The sequence below is a fragment of the Triticum aestivum genome, chromosome 6D, assembly GCF_018294505.1.
Source record: "Triticum aestivum cultivar Chinese Spring chromosome 6D, IWGSC CS RefSeq v2.1, whole genome shotgun sequence".
Taxonomy (NCBI): domain Eukaryota; kingdom Viridiplantae; phylum Streptophyta; class Magnoliopsida; order Poales; family Poaceae; genus Triticum; species Triticum aestivum.
In genome coordinates this window covers 358,571,376-358,587,636 of record NC_057811.1, presented here as the reverse complement: position 1 = coordinate 358,587,636, position 16,261 = coordinate 358,571,376, and the positions used below count along the sequence as shown (strand labels likewise).

Here is a 16,261-nt window from a genome sequence, read left to right as displayed (position 1 = left end):
GTGTGAATACATAGACCACAACATGTCCCTAGTGAGCCTCTAGTTGACTAGCTCGTTGATCAACAGATAGTCATGGTTTCCTGACTATGGACATTGGATGTCATTGATAACGGGATCACATCATTAGGAGAATGATGTGATGGACAAGACCCAATCCTAAGCATAGCACAAGATCGTGTAGTTCGTTTGCTAGAGCTTTTCCAAATGTCAAGTATCATTTCCTTAGACCATGAGATTGTGCAACTCCCGGATACCATAGGAGTGCTTTGGGTGTGCCAAACGTCACAACGTAACTGGGTGGCTATAAAGGTGCACTACGGGTATCTCCGAAAGTGTCTGTTGGGTTGGCACGAATCGAGACTGGGATTTGTCACTCCGTATGACGGAGAGGTATCTCTGGGCCCACTCGGTAATGCATCATCATAATGAGCTCAATGTGACCAAGTGTTTGGTCACGGGATCATGCATTACGGTACGAGTAAAGTGACTTGCCGGTAACGAGATTGAACAAGGTATTGGGATACCGACGATCGAATCTCGGGCAAGTAACGTACCGATTGACAAAGGGAATTGTATACGGGATTGATTGAATCCTCGACATCGTGGTTCATCCGATGAGATCATCGTGGAACATGTGGGAGCCAACATGGGTATCCAGATCCCGCTGTTGGTTATTGACCGGAGAGTCGTCTCGGTCATGTCTGCATGTCTCCCGAACCCGTAGGGTCTACACACTTAAGGTTCGGTGACGCTAGGGTTGTAGAGATATTAGTATGCGGTTAACCGAAAGTTGTTCGGAGTCCCGGATGAGATCCCGGACGTCACGAGGAGTTCCGGAATGGTCCGGAGGTAAAGATTTATATATGGGAAGTCCTATTTTGGCCACCGGAAAATGTTCGGGATTTTTCGGTATTGTACCGGGAAGGTTCTAGAAGGTTCCGAAGTGGGGCCCACCTGCATGGGGGGACCTACATGAACGTGGGTAGTGGGGGAAAGGCCCCACACCTCTGGTCAAGGCGTACCAAGATCCCACCTTAGAAGGAATAAGATCATATCCCGAAGGGATAAGATCAAGATCCCTAAAAAAGGGGGATAACAATCGGTGGGGAAGGGAAATGATGGGATTTCTTTTCCCCACCTTTGCCAACGCCCCAATGGACTTGGAGGGCAAGAAACCAGCCCCCTCCACCCCTATATATAGTGGGGAGGCGCATGGGAGCAGCACCCCAAGCCCTGGCGCCTCCCTCCCTCCCGTGACACCTCTTCCTCCCCGCTTGCGCTTGGCGAAGCCTTACCGGGATCCCGCTACATCCACCACCACGCCGTTGTGCTGCTGGATCTCCATCAACCTCTCCTCCCCCCTTGCTGGATCAAGAAGGAGGAGACGTCACTGCTCCGTACGTGTGTTGAACGCGGAGGTGCCGTCCGTTCGGCGCTAGGATCATCGATGATTTGGATCAGGACGAGTACGACTCCATCAACCCCGTTCTCTTGAACGCTTCCGTTCGCGATCTACAAGGGTATGTAGATGCACTCCTCCCCTCTCGTTGCTAGCATCTCCTAGATTGATCTTGGTGACACGTAGGAAAATTTTGAATTTTTGCTACGTTCCCCAACAAGGCGGTGGCACTGTATGGCTGCAAAGCGAAGCTCAACTTCCCAGCCAGCACACCCAACATGCCGACGCCCGTCGAAATCGACCACCGAGTGTTATCCAGACACATGGCACGGGAGAACCAAGAGGCGTATGAGCAGCTCGAGGTGGCACGCGCAAACGAAGAGTACATGGCCGACATCCGGCGGATGCATCCGGAGATCATCAGCGAGGGGCGCTGGTTACCCGAGCTGCGCCAGAAGGGGGTTCACGATGCCGACAAGGCCAAGCCGTCTGGGAGAAGGGGGTCCAAGGGTGAAGTGATCGACCTTTCGTCAGACTAGTTTAATGTCATAATCTGTAATACAGTTTGAACTAAATTATGTTATCTATATCCGTGTTTGCAATGTAGCTTGAATTAAACTAAGCTATGAATGTTGAAATATTTATCTATATAAGTTATAAGGGTTCATATAAGGGACCTACATTTCAATAGATTGGCCAGAGATGCACTAATTTACTTCAGTTTTCATAATCATTTGAAATTATGGTTATACTTTCATCCCTGATTAATAAGAAGGTCTATTTACATTAATAAAGGCAATGTACTTATTTCTTATTGTACTTTAGGCTCAAGGTTGTATATTTATTGGTCCTTTCATATTTCTAATCGTAGGAAAATTGACGGAGTACGAGAAGCTTAGAAATCGAACTATCAAGGAGAATGCAGCTATGAATTCGCAAAGGTTACAGGAAATTAAAAAGGCCTAGAACCTGCTGATCTAGAGTTTGTCCATTCTAAAACATCGGTATTCGCATGTCGGATGAATGTTGTTTCGCGGGAAAAAGGGGCTATCTCTTCAAATGAGGAAGCTGAAGATACAGACAGTGTTGCTAGCTCAGATACTGGAGTTGTCTCTATTGAGATTGCATTGTCTGTTGAGGACCCAAAATCTACAACTACGGTACATTTTATTTTACAATTATTTACTAGTTGTGTGGCATTTTTGTATATGAACGTATGTCTTGTGAACTAAAATATGTGAAGAATGCACTTGTATACATGTAGGAAGTACGTGAAGCTCTCAAGAACACTCTGCCACACATTATGGATGAAATTGAGGGTCTGAATATTTCCATGGCAGCGTTTCATCAACAGATCCAGTCTATCAAGACTGCACTTAAAATCTTAGGCAAAGAACATGACGTCGTCCACAAAGGCAACAAAGAGAAATTTTTTGCTCTCCAGAAGACTCTTCGAGATATTGAGGGAGCTATGTGGTACATCACCAGGATTCTATCACAATAATTCATTGCTCACAACTAAAAAACACCGCCATCATACCGGTGCATTGTTTGAAGGTGATGAAGTTGTGGCCAAGTGTCTAATTTTATTTTCTGACTCTATGCTATGGTTGACTATTGTAATGTCTCAGTCTGGAAGACAATTGTTATGTTTGCGATGTAGTCACTCGGCTGAATTTCCATTGCAATTCAAATTTTGCACAAATTCATAAATTCTTGAAAATAAAGTATGTTTTGTATCAAATATGCTCGCCAGTTGCAATACATAAAACAAATTGACCATGCTACACACTGTGACGACGGTTATGGACGTCGTCACCGGCATCCACATTATCACAACAATGGGCCCACATGTCAAAATCATTGACCGGTCAGATGACACATCGTCACCGATAATAGAATGTCTGGTCCAACATGTAAGCAGCCACGTCAGCATCTTCTGGGCCCATATGTCAGCAGCGTTGACCGGTCAAACTGGCGCCCGACTTATTACTAATGGGACCATCGGTGATGAAATCCACAGGGGACCCACATAGAATCAGCCACGTCAGCAACTGCTGGGACCACATGTCAGAATCTTTGACCGGTCAAACCAGTGGACCGATCATCGATGATGGGATTATCGTCGCCAAAAAGATCTTAGGAGATAGATTAGGCTATCCTAGGTGACATTCTGGGCCGTCACCGAAAATGGTCATCAGTGACATTTTTTGGTTCGTCACTTAAAATGGGATCTTGCGCGACGAAAAAGTGGTACCGTCAAAAATTTATTTTCTATGATGACGCTTCGGTGACAGTGGGGGTGACAGCCGGAAAAATCTCGTGGGTGTATTTTTCGTGACGGGAAATGATTATACGTGACACAAGTGAAACGTCACAAAATAGAGCAAAATTTGTAGTGGTAGTTCTGCTGGGTTTTCTCAACCGATTTTGTTCAGTTTTTCTATTTCGCTTTAATTTTTCTTTTTCCTATTCATTTTTCTTTTAAAATTACGTATATTTTTGAAATTTATGAACTTTTATAAAAGTTGTTTTCTTTTCAAAATCATGAAAAATATAAAAATTTCATTTTTTTCAAATTCAGGAACATTTTACAAGTTTGTGATTTTTTAAAAATCATGAATTTATTAAAACTTTGTGACTTTTTTCAAATTGGTGAATGGTTTTTAAATTCATTAAGTTTTTTCCCAAATTCATGAACCTTTTCCAAATACATGAGTTTTTTTATTAAAACTTGTGAACCTTTTTGAGTCGTGAATATTTTCTTAACTTTTGTGAAAATATTTTAAAAAATCTACAAACATTTTTGGAAATTTAAATTTAATTTTTACAAATCTGGGGGTTAGCTTTGCCGTGTGTGTATATCACGAGATACAATTTTCCCTGCTCGATCCCCTCCACATGGTATGCACCACATTCGTATAGTATATGTTCAAATTGCTCAAACTTTGCTCTTGTATATATCTTCCTGACATGCCTCTCGATGGCAAGTTAGCTCTCATAAGCGACTGTCCCTGTAAACAAAGGTACACTAACTAAGTTGGGATATACAAAAATATGTGAAACCATACGCACTATGAAAATGTGAAAACATCATACAATTTCGCCCTCTTCTCATAGTTTTCTTCTCATTCATGCTCGAACTGCAATCTCATGTACTTCTTCACAAACATATGCATAAGGTACTCGGGCGACACGTAATTTTTCGGTATATGGTTCACGCTTTCACTCCATTGTGCACTTGACATCGTAGCGCAGAAACCCCCCTTAAAGTACGGCTTGACCCACTTGTGCCTTATCTCATACAACCGAGTCATGTATGGGTGAGTCTTAATGTTATACTCCTCCTCTAGAAATCTCATTCTTTGCGTCAAGCAAGAAAGCTTGTACCTAATTTTGGCACAATGACATTGTCCCCAGGATTATCCAGCAAAACCAAGAATCACTTTCTCCAGTGCAATAGGGCGATCAGGACATGGCGTCGTTCCGGCACGACAACACCAATCCTCACCTTGACGGTAAAATCATAACCATTCATGGGAGTCATTATATATAATATCAACTCCGCACTAGAAAATCTTACACTCTATCATATCGTGCAAAATTGATACCATACTTATGATGCATACTGGAAAAAATTCAGATAATGTTGTAGTGAACATGTTCTTTTCATAAGCACTTTTTTATATCATGATTAACACATCAGGGACTGCCTAAATCAATCTGTTTTTATAATGCAACCCACGGACAAGGCACATACGATAATCTTCAGAACTGTTACACTAATTTGACTGTATGTTCAGGTGACAGTAGCTATAGAAATTAGAGCAGACACCATTCAGGTTGATACACATTTGCAATGTATAGAGCACATATGAATTTGGTCAGAAACAATTTCTAGCATGCGTCTTGACGAGTTTTCAAAGATTGTACTTCTGAATAATGACATGCCTTCACGTCCGTCTGTAGCCTTAGGGCCATTTGGCTAATATATTGCTCCGATGCTTCAGGTGAATCTTTCATTTGAGCGCCTGATGCCCCCTCCGCCACACATCTGGCTGTTTGCACTAACTCCCCTCATAGGCGCTAGCTGCTGGGTGATCGATGCGATGACCAGATAGTGCAGCGGCTCCATGGGAATGCCAGTGTCATTAACCTCTTCCAGCACAGTGGTTCTGCTTACATAAATCCAGGAACAAGACATAGATCTTTGCGAGTGCTACCACAAATCTAATGCACGATTAAAAAAATAGCTCAAGTTTCATGAAGAACTCCATCTTGCTCCTATAGGAGGCGCGTCGTCGAGGTCACCGTTATTGCCAATGGAAATATCCAGCCGCCCAAGTTAGGAGACAACCCATACCTGTAGTGAACGGGAAGCATGTCTCCCGATCAACGGGTAGGCAAAGACATGATCTCATGAGCCACAGACCGGCTTCTAACCATCGACAACGGTCGCGCTTCCGTCACTAACCCGACCCACCGCAAAGGAGTCACTGCGTACGTATATGTAAATTTCCTCTATTATGAATGCACAAAAGGACTAGCAAGAGAATTTTGATGCTCCACATTACGATGCCATACCCAGCCGCCCAGATAACGAGCACATGTGTGCTCGAGCATAGAAACTCCGTGTCCTTTGTTTTTGCGGAATTATAGAAACTCTGGTTCCGACCAAAGGGCTCATCGCATGAGAGTTCTGACTGGGCGTGTATATCTATCTCATTTCAAAACATAGACGTGGTCAATTTTCTTTTCAAAAGGTGCATATGCTGCCTATTGGATGGTACACTTCCCCATTGACATACACCCTTGCTTTCGGCGGGTGAATAGAGCATGGATCTCTAGCTTAGCTTATAGATTGCATATAATAGTAGCTTTACAGCATTATTATTTGCGAACAGAGTATTTTATTTGACTTCTAATTTGGGAAACCGTACAAGTACCGATCGAACTATTTATTCAACCGAAAAAGGGGTTCAACTAAAGTTGGATGCATAGCCCTAAAAGAAAGAGTTGGATGCATATAATATGGATGGACTGCTGATTTAGTTTATCACTTTACAGAATATATAGCCTTATTTGTACAAAAAGAAAGAAAAACTATGTGCGCACTGCACCAACCCCAGGTGCATGCATGTGTCGCCCCGTCTAGTCCAACACAATCGGCTGGATATTCGTCAACTCCCGGTCTGAAATGGCCACAGCCCACAGGGCGCCGATATATGCCGTGCCGAAACGTAGCAGGAGTACGTAGCTTAGCTGCGGACACGACGTGTTTGCGAGGAGCTAGCGGCCAAAGGGCCAAAAAGGCGGACAAGAAAAGCGAGCAAACCAAAAGTCCCCACCTGGCAGGCATCCGGAGGCCACCACCTGTCAGTCACAGTCACGGAGAGCTGCCCCGCTGGGCCAGGCCCGGCCGTATCTTTCGCCAGCCCCTAGAGAAATTATCAGCAATCACACTGAGCGGTCCGATCTTAATTCCCAATTAAGCCCCACAAAAGCCGGGCCATCAATTAGGACAGCGACGTCGCCATCTCTGCTCGTTTCGGCCCCGCGAAGGTAAGACGAAGCAGGGAGCACCGGCAGGGGGTAAACTCGATCCCGATCAGCTGCTACTAATACTGGCAGCATGCTTAATTAGTTAGGTGGAGTCTCCTCAGGCGCCAGCTCATCGCAAGCCATACACACACTCTCCTGCTCAAACAACGCGGTCTGGCTAGCTGCCTCCTCACCGCACCTGCATGCGCGCGGCGCCGCGCTCCTCTCCTCTCTTCTCCGATGGAGAGATCAGCTTTTCACCATGGCGGACCTCACGCTTCTCCCCCGCTTCTTTACCAACCCATATATACCTCCCGGCCTCATGCCGGATCTCACGCTTCTCCTTCTCCTCGTGCGTTTCTTGACACCTACCTACCTAGCCTAGCCCTCCTCTTCCAGCCTTTGAGTACTCTCTTCCCGCAGCACACGCGCACACACATCCCGAAGCGACGGGTACTTAACCGCTTACCCGCCCTGGCATACACCTGCGTGCACCATATAGATTAGCTAGTTTCATAGGCGCACTGCAGCTCTGGCATGTATGCCCTAATGGTACATGGCTGAGCAGCCTTCAGCAACCTCCTCGTCTGCTGCTGCTCCTCCTCAGGTGCAAGTGCAAGCTGCTGCTGAACCGGCGACCGAACTTTCCCCGGGTGCTCCTGCCTCGCCCCATTCCCCGCCGGTTCACCTAGGCGACACGGTGGGGACAACGACGGCAACGGCGTTGGCGGCGACGAGCTCCGGGGAGCCGTCGCCGCGGTCCACTGGGAAGCACCCCTTCTACCGCGGCATCCGGTGCAGAAACGGCAAGTGGGTCTCCGAGATCCGCGAGCCGCGCAAGGCGCGCCGCATATGGCTCGGAACTTACCCGACGGCCGAGATGGCTGCCGCGGCCTATGACGTGGCCGCCCGCGCGCTGCGCGGCTCCGACGCCGTGCTCAATTTCCCTGGCGCCGCCGCCTCGCGCCCTGTCCCCGCGTCTGCCTCCCCGGAGGACATACGTGCGGCCGCAGCCGCAGCCGCGGCGGCCGCCCAGCTTTACAGGCCGCACGGCAGCGAGGCGCCTGATGGCACTGCTTCGACTGCCGCGACAGCGGAGGAGCAGAGACATCACGGCACAATAACAAGCGAAGGCGCCGCCGATGACCGCACGCCGCAGCATCAGATGGGCAATGAGGACTTCATGGACGAGGAGGCGATCTTCGAGATGCCGCAGATGCTGCGCAACATGGCGGCGGGCATGATGATGAGCCCGCCAAGGCTGAGCCCCACCGCCTCCGACGAGTGGCCGTTCCCGCCGGGGGCGGGGGAGAGCCTGTGGAGCTACCACGATCCCTAGTGAGTAGTATATTGCATTGGCTCAAGACATGATGACCGGTGAGCTGGTTGGTACGTGCTCCAGTACTATACCAGTTACTAAACCTAGTTAATCCGGAGTCGATACATGGACCCCGGCCGTTGCGGGGCATCGTCCTCTATCTGGTATATATGCGTGTGCCATGATAGTGGTATCACTGGGCGCTGGCCTGCCATATTATAGCCGCTACCTAGATAGTACTCGCCAGTTACGTCAGATTCGATATTATGTTCTACTCGCTAGCTACGTACGGTCATTTTCGCACATAAAGTCCGCTCGTTGATTCGCTTGGCTTATTGCTCGTTTTACTATGAGAGCAAGCAGGCACCACGTACCTTTTTCTTCCTTTTTTATATATATAAAGTGCCGAGTGGATTGCACATCACCGGGAGACTAATGCATTGTAACTTTTGTAACTGTAGACATAAAAATATTTGGCGGTGGATAAACTAAGAAGGATGCGGACGTGCATATGGATCCAATTTCCCTTTTCTTTAGTGGTGTCCTTTGGCTGTAGTTTATATGTAGTATACTACGAATTGGGGAAGTTAGCCGTTGAGAAGAGCAAAAGAGGGAAGAGTTGGTGGGCAATCTGTTATCTGTTGGATACTGTGATCGATGAAAGATCCATGCGCTATGTTACTTTTTGACAACAAATCAGATCAGCATGATTCAGCACAAAGATATCTATGCGAGTCAATTTATTGTGGAAAAGAATGGGATTTGCTCTGCTTGTAATATATTTCACACATCATAAAACGTCGAAGCAAAAAACACAGTTAGCTGAAATTGTCAAAAGGTGACATGGATAAACCGGTCAGTTGCTTATTTGCTACGTCGGTTTCTCCAACAAAAATGCTCTTAAGATCTCATAATTGAGCTGTTTTTTTAGATCTCATAATTGAGCTGTTGAACGACGGTAAATGGCTTCTTCATGTTGACATCATATTCTAAGATTAAAGTATTACAAGAGCGCAGGTCCATGGTTCATATCTGTTCATACTTGATTTTGCCACATGCTGTATATGCCAACAATAACCCTATTTCAAACATAAATAAATAACAGTAGCCAACACAACTTGGTGAAAACAGACATATAATTGGAATTTTCACAGGTACGCCAACACAAGCGCATAGGCAAAGCACATGACTAGATCGAATTGGCAAAAGCAAAAAAAAAAGATACCAAATTGTCGTACCGAGTACTCTACCATTGATTCAACAACTCAGACAACAAAATGATTTTAGGTACGACATAAATCCCAAAAAACATTGGAATTGCACTGCGCTGGTTTGTTAATGCATTGATTGATGTACACAATCCTACATCAGTTTTATATACCAAGTAGGCTCATGCGTGTGTATATGTTTTTAGAAAACAGGCGCTTGTCCGGCTTTAGTGAACTGAACCCTTTTTAGCGTTTAAAAGACAGCTTCATCAGAACAATGAAAACATAAATAAGGTTCGATACAGACCCATCCGGGTCAAAGGCTCAATAGTTGACACACACGACAAACATACGACATAGCTTGCCACTTCAATCGATCATTCTCCATGATGATTGCTCTCCTCCCCGAGAGCCTTTGCATGATGACTAAGCTTGTTACACATCGCCGCAAGTGTTGAGGCCTCCGGCATCTTACTTAGCGGCTTCCACAGTTGTAAGAATATAGTCACTTTATATAGTGCATTAACTGTGTGTATATGTGACACAAAAACTTATGTATGAGGAAATGCATGTAGAATGCCAAACAAGCATATCTATTGCTCTACCACTTAAATATGTTGTCACTGTACAGCATCTACTATCATTTTCTTAAGCTCCAATGAATCATTAAATGATGGACCTACACATATGTTTTTCATAAGCCAGTGGAGGTCCTCTTTTAGAATTTGAACACCATCAAAGTCCATAGCCACCGTTTGTGGTCTCCTTTTAGAATTTGAACAAGCATCAAAGTCAACAACCATTACCAGATTTTTTAGTCACCATTTGTGGTTTATTGGTGATTGTCCTTCCATTCAGAAGTATAATGCGCCCATGTATTTCATGATTTATGTTTGAACCAAAATTAGTTCAATGTGTGGCTTAGCTAATAGTATGACATTAATATTGTTGGATTCAGGGTTGAATCTAGCCAATGGTGTCAATAGAGAGCAACTACACAATTTAGCGCATCCTTTAGAAAATAGATAAATTCGTAGGGGCACGCACGGGCGGGTGCATCATGCATGCAACCACACATTTGCTCCCCACGCATGGAATAAGCCCTTGATTACTGGTGTGTGTGTGTGTGTGTGTGTGTGTGTGTGTGTGGTGGGGGGGTGTTAAGTTGAGTTTGCGTATTTGTGTTTGTTGTGATGAGAACTTTCAAACAAGAACACTCTTGAATACATTTTGACAATTTCTTTTACTAAGTTTCAAATATTGAACTTGAATGTCGTAACATTAAGTTTGTACCAAGTTTCATTTTCTTTTAGGGTTTAGTGTTTAGCACTTAGGGCTTAAGGTTTAGGGGTTAGGGATTAGATTTTATGGTTTAGGGGCTAGGGGTTAGGGTTTAGACTTGAAGTCCAAGTTTTTGGAACTGGTGAATTTATCATTCGATCTATCAAGTTTTAGTAGTTGAAACTTGGTGAAGCTTTATAAACTTGTCAAAACATATTCAAGAGAGGTCTTGTTTCAAAGCCCTCGTCACAAGGAACATGATTATGCAAACGAAATATAAATTAGACTTTCGGCTCAAAAATATAATAGATTCAAATTTAGAAGTCAAAATAAAAAAGCATGGAAGATGAGGTGTGTGGGGCATGTGATCTCTGCCAAAAGATGCACCAGAGCTGCATCCATGGAATAATTAAGCCTAAACACATAGACAAGTTTCAGAATCTTCCCGCAATCCGGCAGTCTGAATGCACGTGGCCTCTGTGCGTGCGTGCTATAAATCCTCTCCCTTAGAAAATACACTTTATAATTGTCTATTGGTAGAGAGCTCTTTGCCCATGCGACAAACTATTTCTCGATTACAAGCGAGCGATTCACACACACATATACATACCACGAATATGATAGAGACCAATGATAGATCCGTGAATGTACATGGTTTGTGCATGCAAGCATTTTGATCAAGAGTTCAAGTTCTTTCTGCGAACTTACAATACATACTTCACACCCTTTTCTCTGTCATGAACTTAGATATTTCTGCAAACTTACGTAGTTCACACCCTTATCTTCTATCATGAACTTACAGGGCACCAGTTCATGTACTTTTTTCATCCATAAGAGTTGATTTAAATAAGAGTAACTACAGACTAGTAACTCATATCACTTTGTTCAGTACGAAGTATGACTGCGCATATTGTCAGGAAGTATAACACGAGTCAATGAAGAAATCAGTCTTTGCTCTGGAGAGGCAGTCCAGCTCCATTGCCATGGAAATCACTATCCTTGGATGCTGGAAGATTTGGTCACAAAGAAAAGGCAAAATCTAGAGAAATCAAACTCCATATATAACTTCAAGCATGGAAACACTCCTTCAAGGAAGATCTAAGCCTGCTTAGTCATAGAATTAGGAAGAAGCATGATATTATTGCTTTCATGGTTGGGTAGACTGAAAGTTCTAAGAGCATCTACGCCAGCCTTGATGACCCACAAGTATAGGGGATCAATCGTAGTGCTTTCAATAAGTAAGATTGTCAAACCCAACGAGGAGCAGGAGGAAATGACAAGCAGTTTTCAGCAAGGTATTCTCTGCAAGCACTGAAATTATAAGTAACGAGTAGTTTGATAGCAAGATAATTGGTAACGAGCAAGTAACGGTAACGACAAATAATATGGAGCAAGGTAGCCCAATCCTTTTGAGGCGAAGGACAAGCCAAAACGGTCTCTTATGATAAGCAAAATGTTTTTGAGGATACACAGGAATTTCATCTAGTCACTTTCATCATGTTGGTTTGATTTGTGTTCGCTACTTTGATAACTTGATATGTGGGTGGACCGGTGCTTAGGTGATGTTCTTAATTGAACAAACCTCCTACTTATGATTAACCCCCTCGCAAGCATTTGCATCTACGAGAAAAGTATTAAGATAAAATCTAACCATAGCATTAAACTTTTGGATCCAAATCAGCCCCTTACGAAGTAGCGCATAAACTAGGGTTTAAGCCCCTATCACTCTCGCAACCCATCATCTAATAACTACTCCACAATGCATTCCCTTAGGCACTAATAAGGTGAAGTGCCATGTAGTCGACGTTCACATGACACCATTAAGGGAATCACAACATACATACCATCAATATATCGAACACATGATTACTTGCAACAAGATTTCTCCCGTGACCTCAAGAACAAAAGTAACTACTCACAAATGATAATCATGCTCAAGATCCGAGGGGTATTAAATAGCATAATGGATCTTAACATATAATATTCCACCAAATAAACCATATAGTAATCAACTACAAGATGTAATCAACACTACTAGTCAACCACAAGTACCAATCTAACGTTCCGGTACAAAGATTGAACACAAGAGATGAACTAGGGTTTGAGAGGAGATGGTGTTGTTGAAGATGTTGATGGAGATTGCCCTCCCAAAGATGGGAGAGTTGTTGGTGATGATGATGATGATGATTTCCCCCTTCGGGAGGGAAGTTCCCCCGCGGAATCACTCCGCTGGAGGGCCAAAGTGCTCCTGCCCAAGTTCCGCCTCGAGACGGCGGTGCTTCGCCCTGAAAGTCCTCTCCTCATTTTTTCTAGGTCAAAATGACATACATACCAGAAGAGGGGCACCGGAGGTGGGACGAGGAGGGCACAACCCACCAGGGCGCGCCTGGGCTCCCTAGCGCGCCCAGGTGGGTTGTGCCCACCTAGTGGGCCCCCTCTGGTAGTTATTTGCTCCAATAATTCTTAAATATTCCATAAAAATTCTCCGTGAAGTTTCAGCTCATTTGGAGTTGTGCAGAATAGGTAGCCTCTAACTCAATCTCTATGTCGCCAAATGTCTTGGCCTTCTCAAGCTCCCATTTGATCGCCGCTTGTTGCTTCTCTAACTCAATCTTCTCCATCTCAATTCCAGGCTTCTTCTTCGCCCTCTTCTGGTCCCACTCCATCCTTTCCTTTTGCACATCCAAGATGAGCTTGTACCTCTCCTCCTTCTTTCTCTCCCTAACCGAAAAAATGCACGTCCATGTTGAAGACATTTTGGTAGCCGCGGCATCACGGGCGGCACGTGCCTTCTCCCACTTGTTTCCCATGACTTGGCAGTTCTCCTTTGGCACGGTGGATTTTCCATTCTCCACGACAACGTCGTCCTCTTCATCGTCCAACCCAATTGATTGGTTGGAGCTTGAGCCATCATTCCTTTTCTTGCCGGACTTGAGGTCGGCCACAACTTGGTTCCACTTCGGCTTGCCATTAAATATGACCTAACAGCGGCTAAAAGCAAATGGCTTCTTCTCCACCTCGTGATACAAAGTGGCGGCCACCGCCTGAAGGAAATATGCCCTAGAGGCAATAATAAAGTTGTTATTTATATTTCCTTATATCATGATAAATTTTTATTATTCATGCTAGAATTGTATTAACCAGAAACTTAGTACATGTGTGAATACATAGAGAAACAGAGTGTCACTAGTATGCCTCTACTTGACTAGCCCGTTGAATCAAAGATGGTTAAGTTTCCTAGCCATAGACATGAGTTGTCATTTGATTAATGGGATCACATCATTAGAGAATGATGTGATTGACTTGACCCATTCCGTTAGCTTAGCACTTGATCGTTTAGTATGTTGCTGTTGCTTTCTTCATGACTTATACATGTTCCTTTGACTATGAGATTATGCAAATCCCGAATACCGGAGGAACACTTTGTGTGCTACCAAACTTCACAACGTAACTGGGTGATTATAAAGGTGCTCTACAGGTGTCTCCGATGGTGTTTGTTGAGTTGGCATAGATCGAGATTAGGATTTGTCACTCCGATTGTCGGAGAGGTATCTCTGGGCCTTCTCGGTAATGCACATCACTATAAGCCTTGCAAGCAATGTAAATAATGAGTTAGTTGCTGGATGATGCATTACAGAACGAGTAAAGAGACTTGCCGGTAACGAGATTGAACTAGGTATTGAGATACCGACGATCGAATCTCGGGCAAGTAACATACCAATGACAAAGGGAACAACGCATGTTGTTATGCGGTTTGACCGATAAAGATCTTCGTAGAATATGTGGGAGCCAATATGAACATCCAGGTTCCTCTATTGGTTATTGACCGGAGACGTGTCTCGGTCATGTCTACATAGTTCCTAAACCCGTATAGGGTCCGCACGCTTAACGTTCGGTGACGATCGGTATTATGAGTTTATGTGTTTTGATGTACCGAAGGTTGATCAGAGTCCCGGATGTGATCACGGACATGGCGAGGGGTCTCGAAATGGTCGAGACATAAAGATTGATATATTGGACGGCTATATTCGGACACCGGAAGTGTTCCGGGTGATTACGGAGAAAACCGGAGTGCCGGAGGGTTACCGGACCCCCCCCCCCCCCCCCCCCGGGGAACTAGTGGGCCTAGATGGGCCTTAGTGGAGAGAGAGAGGGGCTGCCAGGGCAGGCCGCGCGCCCCCTCCCCCTTGAGTCCGAATTGGACTAGGAGGGGGGTGGCGCCCCCCCCCCCTTTTTCCTTCCCCTCTCCCACTCCTTCCTTCCCCCTCCTAGTAGGACTAGGAAAGGAGGAATCCTACTCCTACTAGGAGGAGGATTCCTACCCTCCTTGGCGCACCATAGGGCCGGCCGGCCTACCCCCTTGCTCCTTTATATACGGGGGCGGGGGGGGGGGGCACCCTAGAACACAGAACAGAGAATTGTCTTAGCCGTGTGCGGTGCCCCCCTGCACCATAATCCACCTCAGTCATATCGTTGCAGTCCTTAGGCGAAACCCTGTGCCGGTAACTTCATCATCACCGTCATCACGCCGTCGTGCTGACGAAGCTCTCCCTCGACACTCAGCTGGGTCGAGAGTTCATGGGACGTCACCGAGCTGAACGTGTGTAGATCGTGGAGGTGCCGTACTTCCGGTACTAGGATCGGTTGGATCGTGAAGACGTAAGACTACATCAACCGCATTGTCATAACGCTTCCGCTTTCGGTCTACGAGGGTACGTAGACAACACTCTCCCCTCTTGTTGCTATGCATCACCTAGATGGATCTTGCATGTGCATAGGAATTTTTTTGAAATTACTGCGTTCTCCAACAGTGGCATCCGTGCCAGGTTTATGCGTAGATGTTATATGCATGAGTAGAACACAAAGAGATGTGGGCGATAATAGTCATACTGCTTACCAGCATGTCATACTTTGATTCGGCGGTATTGTTGGATGAAGCGGCCTGGACCGACATTACGCGTACGCCTACGCGAGACTGGTTCTACCGACGTGCTTCGCACACAAGTGGCTGGCGGGTGTCAGTTTCTCCAACTTTAGTTGAATCGAGTGTGGCTACGCCCGGTCCTTGTTGAAGGTTAAAACAACACACTTGACGAAAAATCGTTGTGGTTTTGATGCGTAGGTAAGAACGGTTCTTGCTCAGCCCGTAGCAGCCACGTAAAGCTTGCAACAACAAAGTAGAGGACGTCTAACTTGTCTTTGCAGGGCATGTTGTGATGTGATATGGTCAAGACATGATTCTAAATTTTATTGTATGAGATGATCATGTTTTGTAACAGAGTTATCGGCAACTGGCAGGAGCCATATGGTTGTCGCTTTATTGTATGAAATGCAATCGCCATGTAATTGCTTTACTTTATCACTAAGCGGTGGCGGTAGTCGTAGAAGCAATAGTTGGCGAGACGACAACGATGATACGATGGAGATCAAGGTGTCGCGCCGGTGACGATGGTGATCATGACGGTGCTTTGGAGATGGAGATCAAAGGCACAAGATGATGATGGCCATATCATA

The 16,261-nt window shown here is 45.2% G+C and overlaps 1 protein-coding gene across 1 annotated transcript; it reads left to right on the top strand.

The window, feature by feature from the left end:
• The first annotated feature begins 7,140 nt into the window (after positions 1-7,140).
• On the top strand, positions 7,141-8,753 carry LOC123145086 (ethylene-responsive transcription factor ERF027-like). The gene has a single exon (XM_044564402.1). It carries the CDS (start codon positions 7,497-7,499, stop codon positions 8,277-8,279), a length of 783 nt encoding a protein of 260 aa, XP_044420337.1. The 5' UTR covers positions 7,141-7,496; the 3' UTR covers positions 8,280-8,753.
• The last annotated feature ends 7,508 nt before the right edge of the window (positions 8,754-16,261 follow it).